The sequence below is a fragment of the Desmodus rotundus genome, chromosome 4, assembly GCF_022682495.2.
Source record: "Desmodus rotundus isolate HL8 chromosome 4, HLdesRot8A.1, whole genome shotgun sequence".
NCBI classification, from domain to species: Eukaryota; Metazoa; Chordata; class Mammalia; order Chiroptera; family Phyllostomidae; genus Desmodus; species Desmodus rotundus.
The window spans coordinates 95451319-95479019 of NC_071390.1; the positions used below are offsets into that span (position 1 = coordinate 95451319).

Below are 27701 nucleotides of genomic sequence, written 5' to 3' on the forward strand. Positions count from 1 at the left end.
GTAGCACTTGTGCATCTCAGCTGAGCAAGTGATTTTACAGATATTTTCACGTTAAACTGCCACTGTGTCGATAATCATGTAGGTTATGTTAGTGGTCTCACACTGCTTAAATATTGAGCTTTTATTTATGAAAACATTCCAAAATTAAGAGCAACTTGACTACATGGCCATAAACAGATTGCTTCCGTGTTAGAAAAGTCTGTCGATGAAACACATGTTTGAGCAGGCACATGGCTATTAAAAGTCACCCAAATAAATTATTGCTGAAATATATTTCTTCTTGAAACAACAGAAGCTGATGTAAACAGTTTAGCCAAAGAATGGATTTTGTGTCTTGGAGGTTGACTAACTTAACAGGTTGTGTTGAAACAACATTAATATGACAATGGCCTTTATTACTCAGACTGGGTGCTCTTTAAAGGGAGGGGTAACCTCTGGCAGAGGTCAGCAGAGATAAGCGCGTTAATAGGTGCTTGCTGATTGGCTAGTACAAAGAATGGCATTACAGTGTCCCGTTAAGTTCATGACAAAGGATAGTTAAAGATGCATCCATTTCTGGAGGCCACATTTCTGAATATCCTCAGAGTTATCTATCTACCCTTACATAACTACCCTTGTTTTGGTATTTGTTTTGTAATTGTTTGGTTTGCAGAAGGGCTTTCTTTCATTATAGCAACAACAACAACAAAAAAAAACCCTTAAAAATTCATGAAAGTTTTTACACAAGATAATTTTAAGGCATTTTAAATATTAAATTAACTTTTAATCGGATAATAAGTAATTTAGTTCTTTTTACCAAGATTCTATAACTTTTTAATTTAACTTAGAATATTTAGCTAATTAAAATACCTTCTGGGGCAAACAGAAAAAGTACTATTGGAGTTTAAAAAGCAAATGAAATTCAATATCCTCCAAGTATGTCTAGAAGATTAAATCGTTTTTAGTGTTCTTTCTTTCTAAAAGAATACAGGCACACAATTGAAAATATCTGACAAAGACTTTTTAAAAAATATTAAAAAGTGATGTATGTACTCTAGTTTTTATTTTTCTACATTTAATAGTTTTACTTGTTCAGCTTTGTAGTTTTAATATATTTAACATTTGTATGTGCACTTTAAAATTATATTAGTGTGGCCATTTGATGACTTCTTATTCATAAATATTTCAGTTTTGCTCTCTCCTTATACAAATCTATCGCTCGGTATTCAAAAACAACAACAAAAAACAATAAAAGTAAAATCCACAATAAATCAGTGATTTACTGGATAAAAGAATAGATCCTCTTCCATGCAAGATTATCATTAATTAACGTAAGGAAAGATTGAAATTTTATTTATTTATTTATTTTTCAATTACAGTTTACTTACAATCTTATATTAGCTTCAGATGTACAACATAGTGACCAGGCATTTATATCCCCTACAAAGTTATCACCCCAATAAGTCCAGTATCCATCTGGCACTATACATAGTCATTACAATAGTATTGACTCTATACTCTGTGCTGTAGAGTATGTTCTATGACTATTTTTATAGCTGGCAATTTGTACCTCTTAATCCCTTTCACCTGTCTTTGCCTACCCCTCAGCCCTCCTCCCATTGGGTGACCATTAATTTGTTCTCTGTACCTATGAATTTGTTTCTGTTTGACTTGTTCATTTATTTTGCTTTTAGATTTCACACGTAAGTGAAGTCATGTGGTATTTAAGACTGAATAGTTTTTGGTAACATAAGTACTTTTTGGTAGCACTGTATTTGAGGTCAGATAAGGGCAGGATTGCGTCCTCACCCTGTCACTCACGGGCCTTCGCCTTTTGCCAGCCATGCAACGTCTCTGAGACTCAGAAGGCAATATATACACTGGCCATCACATTAGTTATTCAGAATGGTTGGCTCATAATAATTCAGTTAATATCTCTTATCTTCAAACAAAAGCACTGCAGAAATTAACATTGCTTATTCTCTAGGCATTTGGAATTGAGGATATTTATCAAGAAAGAGTGGACTAATGCCTCTATAGCGTTATGAAGGAGTAGTTATCCTCCCCTATTCATTTATCCTTCAAACATTTATTCTTGAGCTCCTGTGCTGGGTTCAAGGGAAACACACAAAGGTGGCTCCAGCCCCTGGGGACTGTATTTAAGTGAACCACGGATGGGAACCTCTGAATGGCTTTATTTCTTCTTATATTCATTCTAATTCAACATCAAAGGACTCAAGAAAACCTCAGTCTACAGAAATCTGAATGACTTAGTCATTGGAACGAGTTAGCAGGGACAATCAACAGTGAGGAGTGTTTGCTCTGAGCACTGGGGGTGACTCCTGATGCATAACTGCTGTTCCAGAAAGTTACTGATCATTTCAGAATGTAGTCACGAGTACAGTCCCCTGGGACAGTGCTTTGCAAATTTCGGTCATTCTCATAAGACCTTCCTCAATTTTTGGCTACACTACCTATCCTCTTGTTTAAGAAAAAAATTTTTTAGCTTAAATATAATTTTTCTCCATAAGTGATAAATTAATATCACTATATAAATAAAAGTTGAGCACTGAAATAAAATCGTGTTGAGATAACTACAGCTATGGAGAGGCTCTGGCCACATAGGTCACTTTCTCTTTTTGTTCATGAAGTCACAGCCCCATACTGAGACATTGTCCTTGAAGTAATCAGAATTGGAGACGTTTTCTACAGTATTGCCTTTCTCCCTCTCTGGCTCTCTGTCTTTGTGTCTCTGGGAGTTTGCAGCCCACCCACTGCAAACACTGTCTCCAAGACACATTTTACTTTCCAGAAGGTCAAAACAAAGGTCAAAACAAAGTTTTATTTAGCGCTTACAGGTGTCAAACACTATGGGAAATGCTCTGAGTACTTTATCTCATTTCATTCCCACAACTGATTTCATAAGTGGTGTTATTCAAATGTTACAAGTGGGAAACTCAGGCTCAGAGAGGAAAATTATCTGCTTAAATGTGGACTCTAGGAGCTCGGCCTCTGAAATGAATTCATTTCAGTCTCACACAGGCATGTCTATACACCCACATCACAGTGGCTTTCTTCCCATGAGGACATTTCTTTTTTTTTAAACCAATAAAGTAGCCATGTATATACAAAGTCGTTTTAATAGAAAAATGTACAACATAAAAGATAATATAGTTACTTATCAATAGATCAACTTAGAAACATTTTTTATAAGGGATATAATAGACAACTACAGTTTCCAAATAATAATCATAAAAATTTAAAACATTTTGCTACTTTCAAGGACCTTGGAGGTGAATAAAAAAGCAGGAAGTAAAATAACTACAATAAAATGCTATAAAAAGTGTCTTTAATGAAGGCCATTAGGGTATTTAAAATGAAAGCTATAATACAAATGTGATTAAAATATATTGTAAAATGTTTGTAATAAAGAGTGCAAGGCTAAGAACTTACAGCTGCCTAATGCTTTGCATCTTCAAAGGAATTTTCAACCCCCTACTAACTGACTGTTAGAAAATTCTTCTAATGTATCATTTGCTTTGATTCAATGACAAATCTAAACATGATCATTTAAGGTACGTAGTGAGGGTTATCCCACAAACACTGTGTGAGGAGAAGCAGAAACTATATTGACCATTATCTGTTTTACTTCAAAAGGCTGTAGGAAAGGAAGAGAAGGAACTGGAGCTGAAAGAAGTGTTCAGATGTGGGAGATAGAATAATGGCTCCCTAGGTGTCTCCATCCTGATCCCCAAACTTGGGAATATGTTAGGTCACGTGGCAAGCAGGATGTCAGTTTGCAGAAAAAATTAAGATTGTAATCAGTTTACTTTGAGATGGGGAGAGTATCCTGGATTATGCGGGGGGGAGGGTAGCCATAAGTGAAAGAGGGAAGCAGGAGAGGCAGAACCAGAGACGTGGCCACATGGGGAAGACGGCCCAATGTTGCTGGCTTGAAAATGGAGGAATGGGACTATGAGCCAAGAACTGTGGGTGTCCTCTAGAAGGTGGGTGATGCAAATAAACGGTTATTCCCAAAGGCCTCTAGAAGGATCATGTCCCTGACAACCTCTTGATTTTATCCCAGTGAGACCCATTTCAGACTTTTATCTTCTAGAAGCATAAGATAATAAATTTCTGTCACCTTTAAGCCACTAAGATGATAGTAATATTTTACAGCAGCAAAGGACACCAATGCAGATTTTGAAACACACATAGACTCAGTAAGGGCAAAGTATAGATGAATGCCACCGGCAGGACCTTATCCTTCAGACAGTCATACTCCATCAGTGGAGTGAAAAAACTGGGTGTAACCATCAAGAACTAGCTTTTATAAACGTGAAAAGAATATCATTGTTACTCTTATGCAGGCATCCTCAACAAGACATATACTTATGGGGACATCTTCGTGGAATTCCTGTTGTTTCAATAAGGAAATGAAACAAATAAGTCCCATCATTTGGGGCTTTCACATTGGGTGTTGTTCACATTCAATGGTTTTTACTAGTTTAATAATCCTCGTCATTAACGCCAGTGGCTACTGCTGCCATTCTAATTCTTACTAGTGCAGACAGGTGAACTTGAGCAATATACTTATGTTGTCACTGTTTCAGTGGCTATATATGCAAAATAAGATAAGAAGAGCATTTGTTTACAGGGTTGTTATCAGGTTAAAAGAAGTTAATGCTTGTATAACAGCAAAACAGTCATTGATACATAGTAGATGCTTTCTGCATTTTGGTAGCATTTATTATAATTATCATCATCATCATCACCATCATCATCATCATCACTGCCATAAATGTCAGTGACTGCTGGGGTCTGGGTTTCATATTTTATTTTTAGGAGTTAGGGATTATTATCTCCAGTTTTTTTAAGTACACAAACTGAAACATCTTGACCAAGAAAACAACTTAACCAGGTGGAAGAGCTTTTAAGTGAGGGATGAGGACTGTCCCTGAAATATTTGGCTAAACTTCTACTAAGGTTAGTGCTGGATGCCAACTGTTTTCAATTACATAAAGCCCTATCCCGAGAGACAACTAGTTTGGATGCATATTCCTTGCCAAAGTTCACTAATATCATTTTATGATCCCACTTTGTTTTGCTATGTGAGAACATAAACCATTTCTTAACTCTGGCATGGAATTATTTTAAGATCATTTTCTCCTAATGATAAAAATTCTGTTGGAATCAGGCTGATTTGCTGTGAATAGAAGCATATGGGTATTTTCTTACAAAAGTAATATATGTGCATTGTAAAGCATTTGAAAAATAAAGACTAATACAAGAATAAAATTATACCACAGTCCTCCACTTAGAAATAAGTGTTCATAATACAATATTTGTCTTGATTGGTGTTTGTGTGTACATCTATAAAAGACCTCACATTGTAAATATGGTTTTGCAATGTTCAGTGTGGCCTGAACATTCATTAGTGATACAATTTCTGATATTTAAATATCAAACAGCATCATTTTGTAAAAATTTAGATCATTTCGATTTGTAAACTGTTCAGTTCTGAATTTTGTGATATTTCAGGGTTTATTGATACTTTATTTTCAAGGTAATATTTCATACTAACCCTAGGATTAATAAGGTTAGAAGACTCTTCAACTACAGGTCTTAATGAGACAATAAAATGAATTACCTTTTCTTGCAGTAACTTGTAAAAGTCTATGCTCTTTTTGTAATATGTAAGTCCCTTTAAGGGCAGTAACTGGGCTTCGTAATCTTTACATCCCTTAAAATCTGAACAACTTTTTTGCGGTAATCATTAAACAATTATTAAGTAAACATATAAAAAGATATAAATAATTAAATTGATATTGAGAGATTTTTATTAAGATACTTATGGATGATTATGGTCAATCACCCTGTTGAATTTCAAAATATCTGATCTGATAATCTAAGTGATAAATGAGAGCTATAAATTGCTGGAGTAGTCCAAATCAGGACCATAGAGGGGTAAGGACAACTATCTGTAAAATATGACTGGTTGGAAAAATTAAGAATTTCCAGTGACTGAACTGTATCAATCACCTCATTGTGTTAAGTGTTGCCGATTTTCAACTTTGCTTGCAATTGTAAACTACATTAAGATACAGTAATTCCTCAAATTCAAGTGGAACTATCTTTCGATACTAATGCCATCTTATTTTTATAAGCTGAGAAAAATATAGGGGAAAATTCAATATTTAGATAGCTATTTCCTGATACTGTGTTTAAATGTAATTAAGCAGATTTAATAAATAAAATGGATTACTAAAATTAAGAATAATTTAAAAATATTATTTCACATATTGTTGACATAGCTTTATCTTTAAAACTTTTATATAGTACAGGGCTTAAATTTTAGATGGACTGTACCCTTACACATTTTAAAAGGAGAGGAAAAATAGAGGAATACTTGTAATAATTCTTTCTGGTTCTTCTTATTCTAAATTAATATTTCTTTGTCTAGAAGTTCACATTTTTATTAATTCACATGTAGATCTTATTATATTATACACTTCCAAATGTCAAATTATTAATGAAAATGGCCCTGTTAGGAATTCCCAGTGCTTCATTATTTCAGTTCAGGAGAAGGTTTAGTATTTAGTCTTGTACAAAATATTAGCCATGAGTAAAGTAATTGAACATTAATTTTTTTAAACTTTAGCTTTTGTAACCAGATTAGTGCCTGAGTTCTAGGTTGTTAATTAACTAATATTTCACCTGGAGTATGGGAATTAATAATAAAAAACCATTTTTTTATAAAAGTTAACATAAAATGAAATACTCAGTGTTGCTTAACCACATAATTTACTGTAAAATTCCTTTACCCCCAAATCACATTCTATATGACTTTATTTCTATTTTTTTCTTTCCCTTTTATTGTTCAAGTACAATTGTCTCCATTTTCACCCCACCACTCCATCCCCCATCCCACTCATCCCCACCTCCCACCCTCAAAACCACTCCTTTTGGCTTTGTCCATGTGTCCTTCATACCTGTACCTCGATGCCCCACACATTACCCCCTATTATCCCTCTTCCTCCTCCCTTCTGGTTACTGTCAGGTTGTTCTTTATTTCTTTTTATCGTTTTGGCTAACATAATAAACACAATATTTACTTCAGAGTTGTGATCTAAATTTCAGATACGTAACTGTAAGTATTGTGTTCTTTGTCTGGAAATGGGGATTTGGCCCTTATATGACAAACAAAATTGCTGGAGTAAAATAAGGAAGATTTTGAGAAAGTTAATGATTTATTGAATTGAATTATTCACATGCATTTATTACTTAATAAATGGCATTATAAATCATTTGAACTTTTTTGTCATTAGAAAAGCCTAAAATCTTCATTTTCTTTTTTTATATCAACAAAATTTGAGAGATAAAAATGGTAGTTGTGCCCTGGCTGGTGTGGCTCAGTGGACTGAGTGCCGGCCTGTGAACCGAAGCGTTCCTGGTTCAATTCCCAGTCGAGGCCCATGCCTACGTGGCGGGCCAAGTCTCCAGTTGGGGGCATGCAAGAGGCAACTGATCCATGTATCTCTCACACATTGATGTCTCTCCTTCTCTTTCTCCCTCCCTTCCACTCTCTCTGAAAGTAAATAAATATAGTCTTTAAGAAATGGTAGCTGTAATCATTAAATATAGTACTAGAAACACTATCAGTATAAAAAAAGGCTCTGCAGTAATTTTCAAACTTGAGTGAATTTGAGAATTAGCCAGGTGTTTAGTTACATGATGGATGATTCTTTCCCGGGCCCCAATCCCAGAAAACTCTGATTTTATCAAGCTCCAGAAGTGGTTCTGATGCAAGCAGACCCTGGACCACACTATGGGAAGAGAATGGAGTCACAATGGGGAAATGCAGCTGTTATCAAGTGCTTAACAGAGTTGAGGACTTCTCAAAAGAGAGCCAGTGTTTTCTTCACTGACGATTGTGTGAGCTCCACCCAGAAGTCATGTTTACCATGAGCATGGGTCCCAGGAGGCCTCAGGTTGCCTCTGGGGAGTGGCAGAAAACATACTTTCCTAGGTCTGCTATTTCCTTTCTGCACAAGAATGGCTGCAGAGGATGCAGATATCGGGAAGGGGTGGAGGTTACATACTTGCTCATATTGCTTTCAACAAAAGAATATAGACATTCATCCCAGTCTTTATTTCAGCGTGTATACCCTTTCTAGGAGATAGCCATTTCTAAAATATTTTAGATAATCTCCAGAGTAGGAGGTGAGATAAATTCGCCAGAAAAGGTGTTGCTAAGGCATGTTTTTATTCAGTCATATCCTCATATTGTGATGTCGTATTCTGCACGTAACAAACTGGTGAAAGGCATTAGCGTCTAAATGATCATCGAATACTTACTAATGTAATTAGATTACAAGATTCTATTAGAGTTTGAGACTGTGAAGTGTATTTATCATATCCTTGATTTATATATGTCAGTAATAGAGACAAAAAAAACCCCATTCATTTGTACTGTTAGATTTGCTTATAAGTCCATGAAAGGAATTTAGCAAGAGAAACACGAACAATTTGATCATTGCTCTCAAGCCATAATAACAGGTAACATCTTTTTTTATCCCCCACCACATCTTGTGCTTTGGAAAGAGGAGGTAGAAGTGAGAAGTAAGGGAGGACAATTAAACTAGGGAATGTCAATACTCTTGTCTTGCTCAGAACTAGGACAGCAAAATTAGATTTGCCAGTGGAACTGAAGTTAATTCTCTTTTTAATCTGCTCAGATGATTATATGTTCTTGTCTACTGGGAGCTTCATGGAAGGGACTGTAGTTTTATTTCATTTTCTCAATAATATTGCCTGAAGTGTGGCTTGACACCCAAAATAGAGTTGGCAGTAGATGGTGTGAATGTAAGCCCAGCTTCCTGACTTTCTATTGACATGATCTTGGGTAATTCTTTCAAACTTTTTAACTTGTGTCTTCAGTTCAATTTTTTTTTAGTTAAATTGAGTTCTAACACTTTCCTTAAAATTGTAGCATACAGCATAAAAACATACCATAATATTCATGTGAATGCATTTTGTGTATTATTACTATTGAACGGAATTTCAGTGCACATTCCTTTGAAATGTGCCACATTCACGATCAGTTGTCAAGCCATTTGTAGTCTAAGAAAACTCAAGAGCTTGTATTAGAAATAGGGTAGGGATGGAACAATAAATATCCCACTCCCATGCATTAATTGTTACGTAATTGAGAAATAAAAGGATAAGTCAGAGGGGAATTCAAATGTTGCCTATATTAGTGATGAAGTTTGCATTGGCTAATAGTTGCGTATATCTGTTAGAAAGTAGAGTTTGTAATTCAAAATGTCAGAATTAGACAGAGCTTCTCATTCAAACACAGATGACCTTGGACCATAAACCAAGGTAGGTTAACAAAACAATAGCTAAGAATTGGGATTCGGTTACAAGTTTATCCTGAATCCTGGTTCCCACTAACATCCTAGGTTTTAAAGAATTTACAACTTCAGACTAGAGATGTGCTAAAATTATTACTGATTAGTTAACATAGATCTATATCAAATTCTGACTTCCTATATTTTTAGGTTAGGTAATATGGGTACATAAAAGCTAAGAGAGTTTAAATGATATTTTATATTTTATTGATTATGCTATTACAGTTGTCCCAAATTTTCCCCCTTTGCCTCCCTCTACCCCATAACCCCTTCCCTCTGGCACTCCCCCATCCCCACTTAGTTCATGTTCACAGGTCATGTATATAAATTCTTCGGCTTCTCCATTTTCTATACTGTTCTTAACATCCCCATGTCTATTTTGTACCTACCAATTATGCTTCTTAATCCCTGTACCATTTACCCCATTCTCCTCCTTCTCCTTCCCCACAGATAACCCTCCAAATGATCTCCATATCTGTGATTCTGTTCCTGTTCTAGTTGTTTGCTTAGTTTGTTTTTGCTTTTTAGATTCTGTTCTTGATAGCTGTGAGTTTGTTGTCATTTTAATGTTCCTAGTTTTTACCTTATTTTTGTTAAATAATTCCCTTTAACATTTTATATAATAAGGGCTTGATGATAATGAACTCCTTTAGCTTTACCTTGTCTGGAAAGCACTTTATCTGCCCTTTTAAATCATAGCTTTGCTGGATAGAGTAATCTTGGTTGTAGGTCCTTGCTTTTCATCACTTTGAATACTTCTTGCCAGTCCTTTTCTTGCCTGCAAAGTTTCTTTTGAGAAGTCAGCTGACAGTCTTATGGGAACTCCTTTGTAGGTAACTGTCCTCTTTTTTCTTGCTGCTTTTAAGATTCCATCTTTATCTTTAACTTTTGGCACTTTAATTAGGATGTGTCTTGGTTGGTCCTCTTTGGGTCCAACTTGTTTGAGACTCTCTGTGCCTCCTGGACTTTTATGTCTATTTCCTTTACCAAATTAGGGAAGTTTTCTTTCATTATTTTTTCAAATAAGTTTTCATTTCTTGCTTTTCCTCTTCTCCCTATGATTCAGATGTCGCCACTTTTGGAGATGTTCCAGAGTCTTCTTATTCTCTCCTCATTTTTTAAAAATTCTTGTTTCTTCATTCCATTCTGGTTGAATGTTATTTCTTCTTTACGTTCCAAATTGTTGATTTGAACCACGGCCTCCTTCTCTTCACAGTTGGTTCCCTATGGATTTTCTTTATTTCACTTAGTGTAGTCTTCAGTCCTTCCTTTATGCTTTTGCTGTGCACAATGAGTTCTCTGAGCATCCTGATCACCAGTGTTTTGAACTCTGCATCTGATAGGTTGGCTATCTCCATTCTATTTAGTTCTTTTTCTGAGGTTTTGTTGTGTTCTTTCATTTGGGCCATATTTCTTTGTCTTCTCAATTTGGCAGCCTCCCTGTGTTTCTTTCTGTGTGTTAGGTAGAGCTGCTTTGACTCCCTGTCTTAGCGTACCTGTTAAATTGTGGGGGCAGAGCCTTAGTTATTCTCCAGGACAGGGAAATCTGCTTCACCGCTTTATGGCTTTATATGTGGGGGAGGAGTTAAAGAGGGGGCAGTGCTGCTGCCTGGCTGCTGACAGTTTGCTTGGCTCTCGCTCCATTCCCAGTCACTTCACCTACTTCCTGTAGGTGACTGTGGCCTTCCAGCTGTTGCCCTGGTAGTCGTTCCCCGAGTGGGTAGGTTTGTTGTGCATTCTAGAATTGTGTAGGCCCCTTAAATGGTCTCTCTTGAGGGACTCTCCTGAAACTTTTTAAAACCTCCTTACAGATTTAGAATCTTTTTATGTCTGTAGTCTTAAATGAACTATTAACAATCTGTATTAGTGATAAACAGTGATAGAGGTGGGAGTTGAACATTTGCAGTTTTTATGTGAGGAGTAGGAGGCCTTAGCAAAATAATCCTATAAAAATTAACACTATGCTTTTTTTAGAGAAAACAAAACAATCTCTCCTCCAAGGTTGTTCTGTGAAGCATAAAAGCATTTGTTTGCATTTTAAACAGAAGAAGAAAGTTTTGCATATGTATAAAAATAACTGTTGCTGGTCATTTTTTCCCATATCTGAAAAGCATAATCTTAAAATGTGTTGGTACTTTCCTGTATTTGAAAGGAAGAACTAGGTTAATTAACATATGTGTGTATAGAGATTTTCCTTGAAGAAGACGCTGAGAAATAGACACAGATGCAGATAGTTTATTGAGAGGATGAGCCCATGAAGTTCTAGTGAGAAAATGGGAAATGTGAGACAAGAAAGGGAGAAAATCCAACACTGTGTATATAAATAAGCAGGTTAATGTGATGAGCAATTGCAATTCGATAGCACTGGGAACCTTCTCATTACTCTGTACATACAAAACTCAGAATTGTCCCACTGAAGATGGCAACGGTGAGTTCTTTACTCATTGATTTCCATTCCTGATTGACTAAGGGTTCCCCCCCATGCCACCCAGCTCTCTAAATGCCCAGCACTTCTGAGCTGCCAGGCAGGTGCATAGGGCTGAGGCACCTCCCATAGCTCCAGAGGAAGTCCCCAGGCAGCAATGCAGAAGTTGGAAGTGGAAGTGTGCTTATAAACTCACCATCGAGATGGAGCTGGTGGTCCAGGAAAATATGAGATGTACATCAGCAGCATCTACCTCACAGATATATACAGTAAACAGCTGATACTTTTTACCACCATGAATAATTGAAATTAGCCAGCTTTCCTGGAGGAGAAATACGAGTTTTACTATGTGTCACTACCCTTATCCTGTGGAAACCCCCTAGTTTTGTTCCCCTGTTGCACTAAGTCAAAGTGTAAGACCAATGCACTTACCCTTACTGTATAATCTGAGTATAATCTGATATATTTGTGTGTGATTATATCAAGATTAATGTTCATGTTAATCACTACTGAGTCCATTATGGCTGCAAATCATTTCTTTGTAATTTTCTGTTTGTTTTTTTCTGCACTGTGGTCGCCAGTTAGAAAAAATATAATATTGAATAAAGGCATCACATGCAATCTTTCTTCACGACGCACAGTCAAACAAGGGTAAGAGATGGGATCTCATTCAAAAAAAAGAAAATCTGCCATTCGAAGCTGTAAATATGTATCAGGAAGGATTTAGATATGATTAGTCTCATTCTTTTGGAAAAATGTAGTATAATCTGTCTTGGTGTAAACACAATTATTGACATCAATTATTGATACAAATTACCTTCAAGTTTAAGGGTCTGTTATAGTATTTTGCATGATAAATAATACATCATATGAAATCTGAAAGAACACTTTATAGTACATTTACAAAAAATAATATGGCTCTATTTTTTTATAATGCTGTCATTTACTTTATTTTGCTAGGTTAGAAATTTACATTTTAAATAATTTAATTGCAAATTGAAGCTTTCCAGGAATGAAAACCTTGTGTTTCTATATTTCAGGTTCATTATTTATCGTTTCATTTCACAGCCTGTTAAAATTGGCCAAATTTAATGACAATAGCCCTCCTTAAATGGGCAGAATAATGATTTCAATTTGATTTAGTTCACGTTGTAAAAGGAAGTGCATTGCAAGGCCAGAAGGCTCCTCTTGAGAATTCACAGACAACTGTTGTTTGGGTCTATACTTCACATGTTACTCAAGGACAAGCTTGTATTTTCTAGGGTAAGGGAAGAGAAGGCATGACTATGAAAAGCTGCTTTATTAACTTTCGTAGTCTGATTCAACACAGTTTCATACAAAAAAGATTAGAAGGCAGCAGAAATACCAGTTACCGCCTTCATGGCTCTGACATGACCTGACCTTGCTGAGGCTCAATGTGATCATCAGGAAAATGGGAATAATAAAGCTAACTTCATGCAGTTTCATGAATTCTAAATAAGGTAATGCATGTTAAATACTTCGCAACATATCTGGCACATGGAAAGTCTTAGGAAATAATAATTAAGAAAATTAAAGATTAAAAGACCCAAATAATTTAATCTAAAGAGATGAAAGGGATGGCACTTAATAACCATCTTCAGGTTTTTAAAAATTGTCAAACAGCAATTATGGACTAAGTATCAGGTTCTTAAAAATTGTCAAACAATGATTATTGACTGAATATAAGCCAATACAAATTTAAAAGGAAAACAAGTTAAACATAAAAGATAGCCATAAAGTACTGATAACGAGTAATTTTCTTGGGAAGTTTTGAAAAGTGGATTATGACTGACTTTAGAATTGATTTCCTGTGACTCTTACGATGGTGAGATACCCAACTATATAATGTGGGAGTATTCATGCTGTACTTTATAATATACCTTCTAGTTTAGTCCGTATTTTATTGATTTAAATTTTAGAGTCCAGAAGTAAGTTCTATAAATTCTTCATAGATAACCATACTCTTAGAATGTGTCATATTGTCTATAACCTCTTTTCTCTTGAGAGGAAATCAGATTCCCAATAAGCTGTCACATACTTTGCATATTTGAGATTAATTTATAGGATGCTTAATATTGGCTACATCTAGCCCATATCAGTACAAAGAATCTATGTGAATTTTCTAAAAAATGTTACTGTGTCCCTTGCTATTAGATTAAAAGTATAGCCTGTGGGGTCAGACTGGCTGCATTAGAATCCTAATTCCAACAGCAATTTCACTTTCCCATCTGTAAAATGTGACTCACATCACTGCCTTAATGGCAGTAATTTTGAGAATTAAGTGAATAACATATGTAAAACATGAAGAGTCCTAGCTTATGTTAAGCACTTGATAATTAAAACATTATTAGTTTAATTTTTACTGTAATTATTTTATAACTGTGCAACAGTTACTCCGGCTAGTTACAATATATACTCTTCCTCTACTGTTCCTCAGACATTAAAATACTGAATTATGACACCATGTCTGAGTTGGTTCAACAAGCATTTGTTTAGTATTCAGGCCAAGTGAGGTACTGCATGAGAATAACAACTATATTGGTGATTCATACACAACTAGTGTACATTTCTCATGTGTTTTCTGCCAGATTTTTTCTCATTCTGTAAATGAAAATATATTTGTCGAACATCTCTTCAAGAAATTATGCTACGCATTGTGTAGGAATCAATGAGCTGAAAGAGAAAGCATCGTCCTCAGAGATACTTTTATAGAACGAGGGAGCCGGGCAGTTTTGGTGACTCCGGTCTTTCATCAGTTCTAGTTCTAGGGTTCCTAGGGTGGGAGCTAAGTTTAGCTTTAGTACTTCCCACCAGAACCTGCTATTTATGTTATCAGAATCAACTTTTTAGTCTATGACATGAGGTAGTACTGCTTTATTTGTATTTTGCTACTGAATTTCTTTTTTTAATTTTTATTTTGTTGGTTTTCTGGGCATGGAAATTCTATAATCTATCTTTATCTACCCATTTTGACTTGGAAGAAAGATTTTGAAATTCTCTTATCTAAGTTGTCTGATTTCTTCTCAGAATAATCCAATTCATTAGATAGGGCTTTTTTCTTTATAAGCCTTCATTTAGCTAAAAAGACAAAACAAAACAAAACAGTGGCTCAGAGGAGTTAAATACCATAATCTAGGTAAAACTGGTCACTGGCAGAGCTGTGCCTAGTAGCTCAGCACCCCTAGTCCCAAAGAATGTTCTTACCATTCTTCACACAAGTCTCCTCTCACTTCTGCTGAGCATCCTAGATTCACATTTGTACATGAAATGTGTTGCATCTGAGGGACTAGTTTAGTCCCATGTGATTATGGTGGGGATAGTATGAATTTTATTATTAGTCTCTTATATAAACAAATTAATATATTCCCTAATCAGCACATTAAATTTTTTAAGAAATAACAATATAACCTTCTGTTAGCATTTTAAATATAAGAAAATAATATATTTTTTATTTTTTCCAGAAAATACAAAAGACATCATAATGATATATGAAGAAGATGCTGAGGAGTGGGCTCTGTACTTGAGGGAAGTTTTCTCCCACGTTGTGAAAAAGGAAGCAATCCTGTTACATCACCTGGAGAATTACCCTCTTCGGGATTTGGAACTCCTGAATTTAAACTCTTATAAATGCAAACTTTTGATATTATCAAGTAGCCTGCTTAAAGACCTTACTCCAAAGAAATGTCAGTTTCTGGAAAAGGTACTTCATCCACCAGAAAGTGTGGTTATCCTGCTGTGTGGGGTCACGAGTTCAGATCAATTTTACAAATTACTGAACATCTCTGAAAGCAAATGGGAGATCTCGACTGAGCAGGGACCTGAAGATTACATCTCTGTAATCGAGAGCATCCTATTCACAGGTAGTGTTACAGATCTTCTTTATCTATTTATTTTTATTTTTTTTGTTTATTTCTCATAATTAAAAACACTGAAGTTTTTTGAACAATGGATATCTGATGTTAGGATAAAAACAAAAAAATGAAAGCAAATTTATTTAACAATATGTTGCACTTTCCTGACAATGCATAAATGTTCTTAATTTTTAGCTATATTCCAATAAAGACATCAGTTCTAAAAATGATTTATAAATATATTTCTCAGGGCAGCTTATATGAGATCACACTTGGTCAAACAAAAATGCTGTGCTATGCTGCTATGTAGGAGTTTGGGTCTGGAAGCTGGTTTCTTACTTAACTTGAGATAATGTCATCTGCTGTAATGCTGTTACCACTCAGTCGCTGTCCAATGTCTCAGGGTCTGGGCTAAAATTACAAAGCTTTTTTGTGTTGATAATTGTATGATACCTATTACTGGTATGAAATACTGCTATTTTTACTAATTTTCAATAATAAATTTAGTTTTAATCATATATCCATTGTGTTGAAGAGCAGCACATAAGGGCTCCTTCATTAATTAGTTACAGTTCCATGCAATAGTCAAAACTCCAATGCTTACCAACGTGAAAGCTCCTCCCCCCCCCCTGTTCTTTTCTGTTTGAGGCTTGATGTGGGAGGGGTGCTGGGGTCAGTTCCTTCTCTGCTTTTCTTAGTCTGCGTTTTGCTTCTCAGGATTCCAGCTGTGGTTTCTCCTCCTACAGGGAAGAGGTGGGGCTTTTATTTTCCAGTGGTCATATCAGATAGTAAGCACTGGTTGTTTTTCTTGGAGAATATTTCTGGGTTGTTCGGTGATGCCCCCATTCACTGAGCATGTCCCACCTGCAGTTCCTTGATGGAGATGAATGTTTCCTCTCCACTAGGCATGTAGTTGTGGTGGTCCACCTTATATAGATGCGTAGTGTTGGTTTCTATGGCTCCCTCCCATGTCTCTTTTGATCAAAGTCTCTGAGCTATCTCCTGACTGGTTCTTTTTCTTACCTGGTCCCTGTCCATCTGTAAAACTGTTACTGGAGGCACTGAGCTAGGAAAGGGAACAAAGGGAACTAGACATTGAGTTTAACAGATGGAGAAGCATAAACCTGTCTGCCCGCTAGCCAGAAGCTACAGCTTCACATTCCAGGGGATTACAGCATTTCTCTGCCAACTGGATTAACAATCCTCCCTCCCCAGACTCTGGTACTTGGCTGGGGTGGGACCAGGGGAGAGCTGGCACATGCCAATAGGAGTCCAAATGGCACAGGGAGAGGTGCTGGACCAGAGAGTCCTGTCAGTCTACTCTGGGGAAAGAATAGATGGGTTGGAAGGTCGGCCCACCAGAAGCATGCAAAAGTTTGGGAAGCTGATTGGTCATTCTGAGAAAGCTACTGGTCCATCCCACACCCAAACTAATATAATGCCAGTGGGACAAAGAAGTTATCTCTTTTGCCAGGGTGACCCACACTCATCCTGTGCTTTCACTCATCCTTTTTCCATGACGATGTGATCCTGGCTGCCACGTAGCTCAGGGCCATGCCACTTCACACACAGGCTCCAAGAGGAAGCCTGAAATGGACCACAGCTGGAAACACACACTAAGCTAGCCAGATGCTGGACTGGACTTTACATTAATGTGGAGCATAAACTCTGGGCAGTGGCCTTCATCCTGGCTCTATTAAAGACAATAATGGACGTTTCCCATGGTGAGATGGGTGGAATGGGACATTGGGGAACCAGGAGGGGATCCCCATTAATTGTACATCGTCAATAAACCATATCGCAGAGCTACATCCTCCTGTGCATGTCTCAGGAAAATCTTCTCCTTTTTAAAAAAAAAAAATTTTGTTGTTTATGCCGTTACAGTTGTCCCAATTTTTCCCCTTTTGCCCCCTTCCACCCAGCCCACCCCCCACTTTCAAGGTCAATCCCCACACCATTGTTTATGTTCATGGGTCTTCCACAGGTGTTCTTTGACTAATCCCTTCACCTTCTTTCAAGTAGTCCCCACCTCCCCTTGCCCCTTGTACAGCTGCCAGTCTGTTCCATGATTCTTTGCCTCTGGCTCTATTTTGTTAGTTTATTTTGTTAATTAGATTCCTCTTATAAATGAGATAATACAGTATTTGTACTTTACCACCTGGCTAATTCACTTAGCATAATAGTCTCCAGTTCCATCCATGCTGTCGCAAAAGGTAGGAATTCCGATTCCATTGTGTAAATGTACCAATTTTCTTGTGTAGTCATCTACTGATGGGCACTTAGGCTGTATGCAAATCTTGGCTATTATAAATAGCACTGCTATGAACATAAGGGTACATAAATTCTTTTGAATTGGTGTTTCGGGATTTTTCGAGTATATTCCCAGTAGTGGAATCTCTGGGTCAAAAGGCAGTTCCATTTTTAATTTTTTGAGGAAATTCCATATTATTTTCCACAGTGGCTGCACCAGTCTGCATTCCCACCAACAGTGCACTAGGCTTCCCTTTTATCTACGTCCTCACCACCACCACTTGTCTATTTATTTATTAATGATGGCCATTCTGACTGGTGTGAGGTGGTATCTCCTGCGGTTTTAATTTGCATCTCTCTGATGGCCAGTGGTGCTGAGCATTGTTTTCATATGTCTATGGGTCATCTGTATGTCCTCCTTTGAGAAGTGTCTGTTCAGGTACTGGCATAAGAACAGGCACATAGATCAATGTAACGGAATAGAGAGCCCAGAAACAAACCCATGTCTTTTTTAAAAATTATTTTATTGTTGTTCAGTTACAGTTGTCTGCATTTACCCCCCACCATCTCCCCCACCCTAGCCATCCCCACCTCCCTCCTCTGCTCCACCCCCCCTTGGTTTTGCCCATGTGTCCTTTATAGTAGTTCCTGAAAACCCTTGCCCCCTTTCTCCCATTATCCCCTCCCATCTACCCTCTGGTTACTGTCAGATTGTTCTCAATCTCAATGTCTGTGGTTATATTTAATTAATTGACCATAAGGACATGGGTTTAAGAGAAATAAACCCATGTCCTTATGGTCAATTAATTTTTGATAAATAAAGCAAGAGCATACAATGGAATAAAGACGGTCTCTTCAGTGAATGGTATTGAGAGAGCTGGACTGGTACATTCAAAAAAGTGTAACTAGACCATGATCTTACACCATACACCAGAATAAACTCAAAATGGATAAAAGGCTTACATATAAGTTGTGACACCATAAAAATTCTAGAGGAGAACATAGGCAGTAAAATTTCAGATATGTTGCATAGCAATATTTTTGCCATTATATCCCCTTAGGGCAAGGAGAGTGAAGGAAAAACTAAACAAATGGGACTACATCAAATTAAAAAACTTCTGCACAGCTAAAGAAACCATCACCAAAATGTAAAGGGAACCAACTACATGGGAGAAAATACTTGCCAATGATACACTGGAGAAGGGTTTGATCTCCAAATATATATAAAGAGCTTATATGACTCAATACCAGGAAGACAAACAATCCAATTTTTAAAAATGGGATAATTCTTCTCCTTTAGCTACTGTAAGATCCCCACTTCCAGCAGCAACAAATGGCATTCCGCTGCAGCAAAACCACGCATCTGTCTCTTGCGCTGACAAACGGCACGTGCGAGCCACTGCCGGTGTAACCACCACGTCCTGCACTCGCGGCGGCACTGCAGTCTCAGCCTCTTGCCTTTAATCATTTCCAGACATGGGTCTGGCGTGGGTCTTGGTGTTCTGTACATCCGGAGAACACATATCAATCCCAAATAATTTGCTGGCAGCCCTAATCATTATGTGTGAGGGTTGTGGCATCCCTTAGTCGTAACAGTGGGGGACGGTGGGACTCAGCACATCAACAACTGTCCTTAAAAACTTCTTTCTGCCTTGCAGCATCCTGACATCTTCAACTTCAATACTTTAAAAGCCTTGTTTTAGTTATATATTGTCGTCTAACAAGTTACCCTAAAATTTAGCAACTTAAAAAAGCAAACATTGGTTCTATCACAGTTTCTATGGCTGAGGAATCCAGGAGCAGTTTCTCAGGGAGGTTCTGGATCCGAGCATCTCATGCGGTCGCGGTCAAGCCATGGGAGCTACAATCGTTCGCAAGCCTCCGCTGTCCACTAGGGGAGGATTTGCTTCCCAAAGAACCTTACAATGTTGGCAAGTTTGTTACTGATTTTTTAAACATCTCCTGGTTGGATGTCACCGCTCAGAGATTCCTGAGGAAGGGCCCTGGCAGCAGTGTTTCTGAAATCTTGCATGTTCAAAAGTGTTTGTCTGTTGCCTTGTACTTGAAGTACAGTTTCACTGAGGACCATGTTGCTCTTCTTTCTTCTAGACTTGTAGTATTTAGGGAGATTCTGTTTGCCTGGCTAATTAAAGAATCCTTCATTTGTATTTTAAGTCCAGTGACTCCACTAGAATGTTATCTTAGTGCTGACTGTTCTGGACTATTTTGCCCACATGACTATTTTTTTATAAGTCCCCTCCCTCAAGATGTAGATTCAAGTCTTTTATTTCAGGAACACTTTCTGGATTCATAGCTTTCGGTATTTGCTCTCGCTTATGATGATTTTGTTATTCAGGGATTCCTTTTATATGTAGGTTGGATTCATTTTGTTTGTGATACATTCAACAATTCCTCTCTAATTCATTTTGATTCCTTATTGATATCCATGACTCAGTTTGTAATTATCACTTTGCTTTTTGCTATCTTCTTATTCTTCCAGTGCTCTTCCCCTTCCCCCCATTTCATGATACTTTTACTGTTTTCAATTATACCATGTAGTTGAGCGTCGAAAGTTTACAATTTATCTCTTGTTCTTGTCTTGCTAACCTCTCCTTAACCCCTTGTATTCTGCACTATATAATTGCTTCAAAGCAGTGGTTGCTGTTTAGTATATTTTAAAAATTCATGGTATAGTGTTTGGTCACATTTTTTCACTTCTCTATGGCAACATTCTTTTAGTGTGTATTTCTGATGTGCCATTGGGTTTTTTTTTTTCCTCTTTCTATTTATTTTGTATCTTTGTATAGATCCTGTGGTTGCCCAGTTTTCTTTTGTACCACTGAACAAAGTGAGGGTTTATTTTATTTTTTTGGTCTAGCCAATGAAGATAGGCAATGTGGGTTTTTTGTTGTGTGTTCTGTTCCGTTTTTCTCCCCCACAACGAAAGACTTGACTTCTCTGTTTCCACAGATGTAGATTGCTTTCTGCAAATGTGTCTTTTCTGTGCAGTTCCTCATTTAGCCCTACTTTCTCTGCGTTTTGGAACCAAATTGCTTTCACAAACGCTTCTATCTGAAACTGCTGCATCAAGTCTACAATATGAAAATGTATGGCTCCTAACCTTAGAAGAAAGTGTATTTGTTAGTTCTTGAAAAGGAGGAAAGGTTTTCAGGAACATTTATGAAGGACACATGGACAAAACCAAAGGGGGGGCAGGATCAAGGGTAGGAACTGGGGATGGCTGTGTTGGGGGGAAGTGGTGTGGGAGAAAATGGAGACAGCTGTACTTGAACAACAATACAAAGTTAATATAAAAGAAATCTGCAGTTTCTAGATTAATTCTTCAAGGGTTCTTTTCCCTGTACCCTCCTGCACACCCTTTTGCGTGCCATTACTGAGTTTGGAACCATTCCATTGTCTGGCCGTCTAGAATTTCACTGTTTTCTATTTTCAATAAGTAGGGCATTTGCATAATTGTTTCTCATTCTCAATGTTTTGGGATGATTTTCAGGAATAAAAAGAGGAAATGTTGACTGCATATTAGAGTTTTGAAACTGGCAGTCCTCAAGTTTCTTGTTACTTCTTCTTTTTCTTCATTTTGGTATGCCCCAAGTATATTTTTTGTTGTTGCTGTTGTTGAAAAGGAAAAATGTTGCAACTAGAAATTATTAAAAATTATAATCAAATGCACATAAAATATAAGTAATTGTGCTAATTTTCTTCCCTAAGACAGAAGGGCACTATAAATTGGTGGCAACATTTTGAATGACTTTCCACCCTCATCATTTCTATTTGGCCACTTAAATTATGCTGTCACTATTACATAACAATATTGACAAAAAAAACCCTGTTGTGTTAGTTGTTTTGTTTTATGATGAGTACCTTTAGGTCATTATGTCAGTGGTATTCTGATATATCTTCCAATTATTTTCTATTGATATTTGAGTAGAAATAAGCTTACAGTTTATGGAAAAGTAGGCTTATTTTGAAGACATTGTTAACTCTCATCTTTCCGTATTTGAATTTTAAACTGTGATTTCTTAGAGTAAGTTAGATGCACTTACCAAGTGAAAAACACAAGAATGTGCATAGGAAAACACATTCAAAGATGATACATTTTTCTTAACTACAATACAAGCATGCAACTACAATGTAGGTCTGTAAACAGTTTTCAAACCATGCGTAATGCAATTTGTATGTATGAGTTGAGTTCCTTGACAAAGTCGGTACTAATTACTATAGTCTATATAATAATAAGTGTGTTTTAATAAATAGCTTAAGTGGTTGCCTTTGAACTATTCTTAGGAACTCTGATTTGCTCTCAACAATTGCACACCTCTCTGAGCTTTATTTTATGATATTCTCATTTACATGAAAATATAATAAAATAAGATGTATTTAACACAATAAAATTGTATTAAAATATATTTATATTTCATATCCATTTCATATTTCATATTTATTATATTTCTTCATTGTCAAATTATAGATGCAATGGTAATAGGAAAGCTGCTATGTTTTTTAAAAAATAACCTTAACATTTTAATTTTGTTTTTATATTACCAAAGCAATTTAAAATTTTTAGCTTCATTAAGCATAAAAGAAGGAGCCTAAAATAAAGAATAGCAGTGTAATAGTAGAGTTATTGGAAAAGCAAAACAAGAAAAACAACCACCACACATCAGAAACAAACTATGTAGAAGCATTTGTTTTTCTTTCCTCCGTCAGAGCTGTGTGGTTCTGTAAGAACTCGGGTTCCCTGCTCAATGAGGTCTCAAGGCCTTTCAAATCAAGTCCATCCTTTTCACATGATCTTTCAGCTCCTTGGATGTGTGGCTCCAGCATGGGTGTTGCTGTCATTGGCAGGCACACGCTGCACACTAGGGTGATTGCCTCTCCTCCCACAGAGCAAACATAGCTGACCACTTCTGCCTTCCTACTACTGTTCTCTTGCTGCCCTCTCCATCTGGAGTACCCTCCCCCGTATTTTCAGTCGAAATCCCAGCTATCTTTTAAGGTCAACTTGAAAAACCTACTTTATCAGTGAATTTATCTCAGATGCTTTCCTTTCAGAAAATATTTACTTCATTTCTAATTCTATTAAATTTTTATTTTTGTTTACTTATGACTGTCATTACACTTTTGTAATTATTTTTGACAATTTTCCTTCCTATTACTTTCTGTTTAAAAAATATAATGCTAGTAATTTTTTTATATAACATTTTAGCGCTCTCAGCATTCAAAAAATAACAGAAGAGTACAAATTGTATTTTTAGCTGTAGATTTATAAGTGTTTTTTGGTGCAGTTAGGCTTTTCACTGTTTTAATAATGAACAGGTTTCCTGTGATATTCTTGCCAAAAATACACAACCTTAATCAGATCACAAGGGGATATCAGACAAGCCTAAACTAGATTCCACAAAACAATTTTTGTTCTTCAACTATGTTAAAGCCAAGAAATTAAAAGAAAGGATGAGTGATTGTTCCAGATTAAAGGAATTTAAAGTTATACAATGTTTGAACTCCATACAATATTTAATACTGAATTGGATGCTTGACTAGGAAACATAGCTGTAGTTATAATTTTGATAAACAGAAGCTCTTAATATAGTCACATATGTTAATGTTTTTCCTTCAGTTTACTACATACATACATATATATATATATTGTCTAAGAAATCTTTGCCTCTCTTATGTCATAATACATCTTCTAAACTGTGGAACTTTTTTCTCATGAAAGCACGACATCCATCTGGAATGAATTCCATGTGCACTGTGAAGCTGGGCTCCAGATTATTTTTTCCATGTGAATGAATTGTTCTTTGAACATTTCAGTTGAATATATTTAAGAATTTGGAACCATTCAGGTTTCCTATTTGAGTCATTTTGTTTTTTTGTTTTTCTAGGAATTTGTTGATTTTAATTATTTTCAAATTTATTGACATAAAATTGTTTAGAACATTCCTTTATTTTTTATATCTGCTCTATATGAAATTATGTTTTCTTTTTTATTTCTAAGATAATCTATTTGTGTCTCTTTTTTATATCAATTAATCTTCCTAGAAGTTTATTATTTCATTTGTCGTTTCAAAGGACAACCATATGAATCTTTAAAAAGGATTTTGTATTGTAAATCTTTTTACATTTATTTTTGTATTATATTTAATATTTATTTCCATTTTCTTTCTTTGAAATTTTAAAATGCTTAACTCTTGGAAATATACCTTAAACAAACATTTAAAGCTATAATTTCTAAGTACTTCTTCATCTATATCCAACAAGTTCTTACAACTTTTTAAATTATTATTTAGTTACACATATTTTCTTATTTTATTTTGATTTCTTCTTTAGAAATATAAATACACAGAAGTGTGAACTTTAATGTTTCTTTTTGTCATTGATTTCTAAATTTTGTGGTATAGTTAGAGAATATGATGTATATTATTTTGGTAGTTTGAAATTTATTGAGTTCTATTTGACTGATTTTTAAAATATTCCATGTATTCTGGGCAGAACACTTATCTCCATATTTGGTATGTGTTATTATTTATGGCCATTAGATCAAGCTTGTTATTTATATGGTACATATTTTTATGTTCTTTTCTTTTGAACTGTCTTATGTATTTGCTAACCTTTATATATATTTATAAATGTATATAGCTGGATTTTTTCAATTTAGTGTCAAAAATTTTAGTCTTTTAATATATACTTTAATAGTATATTGATTATAATACTTGATGCATATGGATTCAATTTCACCATCATATTTATTGCTTCTTCTTTTATATCATCTTTTTTGTTCCTTTTTCTGTTTAACTTTTTTTTACTTCCTTTTGGACCGAGTTCCTCCCCGTTCCATTTGCATGCTACTTTATTCTTTCAGTGATATCCTAGAAATTACAAGATGCATATTTAACTCAGCCATTATTAGTATTAATACCAATCTGTAATGAATTATATTTAATTATTTTTTTCTTTCTTCTGAAAAAATATGTAAAAGCCCTTTGTAATGCTTTAATTCAGATTATCTATTTTTCCTACTTTAATTATTCTATCTGACATTTTCCATGTTTTTTATATTAAGAGAATCAATATTTGTTTGTTTTAAACCACATATTTACAGCATTCTTTATATACCATTCTTTCTTGGATCTCAACTCTCTTCCTGAGATCATTTTCTTTTTCCATAAAGTATATCTTAAAAATTCATTTTGGTGAGCTTTGTTGGTAATAAACAAGCTCAATTTCTATTTGCATCATTACTGAAGAGAAGCGGAACAATTAGCCCTAGATTAAAGACTGTTCTGGCCACACATAACCAAATTTAAAAGCAAGACTTGAAAAATGTCAAACATTTTCAAGTAACAAAACTGCATTCTAAGACAAGGCTCAAGAATATCTGTAGGAATATGGCATCCAAGAAGGTAAAGTTCATAATGTCAAACAGCACATCAAAAATTATCCAGCCAAAGAAGCAGGAAAATTGTATGCACAATTGGTAGAAAATCAGTCTTAAAGAACTTGTATTCAGAATATATAGAGAACTCTCTACTTGATAATGAGAAAACACACAAAGCAATAAAAAAAAACTGGGCAAAAGATTTCAACAGATATATCACCAAAAACAATATCCAAGTAAGCACATGGAAAAGATGCTCAATGTAATTAGTCATTGTAGCACAAACTACGAACCTGTTTTCCCAAGGTGTTATACCAACCTACATTTCCACCAGCAGTGTTGAGAGTTCCATTTGCTCAATACCCTCACCAACACTTGGCCAGTCTTTTAATTTCAGCCATTCTAATGGTTGTGTAGCAGTATCTCACTGTGTTTTTTTTTCTTATACAAAATTGACATTTATTTTAACCACAAGTGCATGGTGGTTAATACTGCAATTTGGTGCCACTGCCTTTATTATTAATGCTTAGGTGACAGTTGTTTTACTCTTTCTTACTTTTGCACCATTGTAGGCAAATTACAACTAATGAAAATTGTTGAGTCCTCAAGACCCCTTGAATCACTGTACTAGTCCCCTAAAATATCCCCTAAATATCACATTGTTTATCTATGTCCCACCTTCAGATTTACTAAAACCATTATTTTTCTGTCCTCCCTCCATTTACAGAGAAAGAGCTCCATGATTCGCTATCTTAAAGGCCTCACTACTACCCCCATCACATCACCCGAGTGCTATCACAGAGACAGACGGCTCTCTCCTCCACATTGAATTAATTTCTCTGCCTTAGAAATATGTCTACATTCCCCTTCTCCATCCCCAGCAGCCTGGAGCATCATCTTCCCTTTCACCGTTCACTGCTGGTGGCCTGTCTCTCTCCCCTCCTCCTTGCTAAAACACACTCAATTACGGGCTCTACGTTGCCTACAGAGTCAATTCAGGGGCCCCAGAGTATCAGACAGGCTGCTCATAATCAAATAATATGCAAAATATTTTAGAAAATTAGCAATATGATTTAAAACACCTACACTGATTGTTCACTAATTCAGACAATAATTAATCATTTCTAATAGTAAATGTGTAATGATAACTTGATATATTTAGAACAAGGCTGTAGAACTGGTTTTGCACTTTTAGAATTAAGGTTTGAAAAATTATTAGCTGCCAACTTTTAGATTCACGGATTGAATATCTGCTTTTTTCCTTTCTCTAAGAAACTAATAGTTCATTATAACTTCAGGTTTCCAATTAAAATGATGGATTGTTTGAAAAGTATATTACTCAAAAAGTCAGAATTATAAATGTGAGTTCAAGTATGTGAGGCTTTACACAGGGCTTTATTCTGTCCCAGAGAGCTTCTCTGGCTTTTGCATGATTTAATAACGTACCTCTAATTACTGGTGAGGCTGCAGAGACTGAGGTTCCAAGTTTTCCACAACTTATGATAAATATTCAACTTCTCTTTGAAGGAGTTTATCTGTTTTATTTTAATCAGTTTATGTTTTTGAATTCTACTTTTCATTATTTTATTTTCTTTTGTATTTTTCCTAATGTTATTTTGGGGTCATTATTACATATATTGAGGGATGCAATTTAAAAAACACCAAAATTATTAATAGTTTATTAGTTCTAGACACCAGAGTATAGTTACAAGTTATTTCTTGCTAGTAAAATAAAAGCATTTGGTCTGGATATTTTTGCTGTGCTAATAACAACATTTTGACCACTACTCGTGTTCATATTAAGAATGTATGGCCCTCTATGCCAGATTCCTGTTACTTCCCTTTTTTGATCAAAACGAAGGTACACTGTTTCATATTACTCAGGATCAGTTTTTTATTAACTACATAATAGCCAGCTTGTATAATTCCTTGCTACTCCCAAAATACCACTCCCTTTGGACATTTTCCTTTATTTTTGTTAAAGCTGGTTTTCCTTTTCATGTTTCAACTTCATTTCACATGGGAAATGGTGGGTCATCTGCTGTATTAACAGCACCTTTCTATGGTTTCTCTGAAGATTAGTTTTAAAGAGAAGAAACTATATAGAGAGCAACAAAGCAAAATAATATTGTCTCTGATTAAATAAAATATCTAGCGCTGACACCTGTGCCAAGGTACTCAATATCCCAAAGCCTTCAAATCTATAATCCAAGGTCCATCGAACTCCACCCTCCAGTGACGGCTGAGCCATTGGAAGGAAATTTTACAAACCAACTGTGCTTGACTTAAATGCTTCTTACTCTAGCTGGTAACCATTTACTAGTTTAAGTAATTAGTTTCCCAGACAGACACTCTAAACTTTT

At 35.7% G+C, this 27701-nt stretch overlaps 1 protein-coding gene across 2 annotated transcripts in view; it reads left to right on the forward strand.

The window, feature by feature from the left end:
- Window positions 1–27701, forward strand: part of BANK1 (B cell scaffold protein with ankyrin repeats 1) — a 295632-nt gene that overhangs the window by 11224 nt on the left and 256707 nt on the right. For both annotated transcript variants that reach the window (XM_053923371.2, XM_045183792.2), the window contains exon 2: window positions 15300–15698. In XM_053923371.2, the coding sequence (XP_053779346.1) occupies window positions 15300–15698 (399 nt within the window). The remainder of the gene's footprint in view (window positions 1–15299; window positions 15699–27701) is intronic.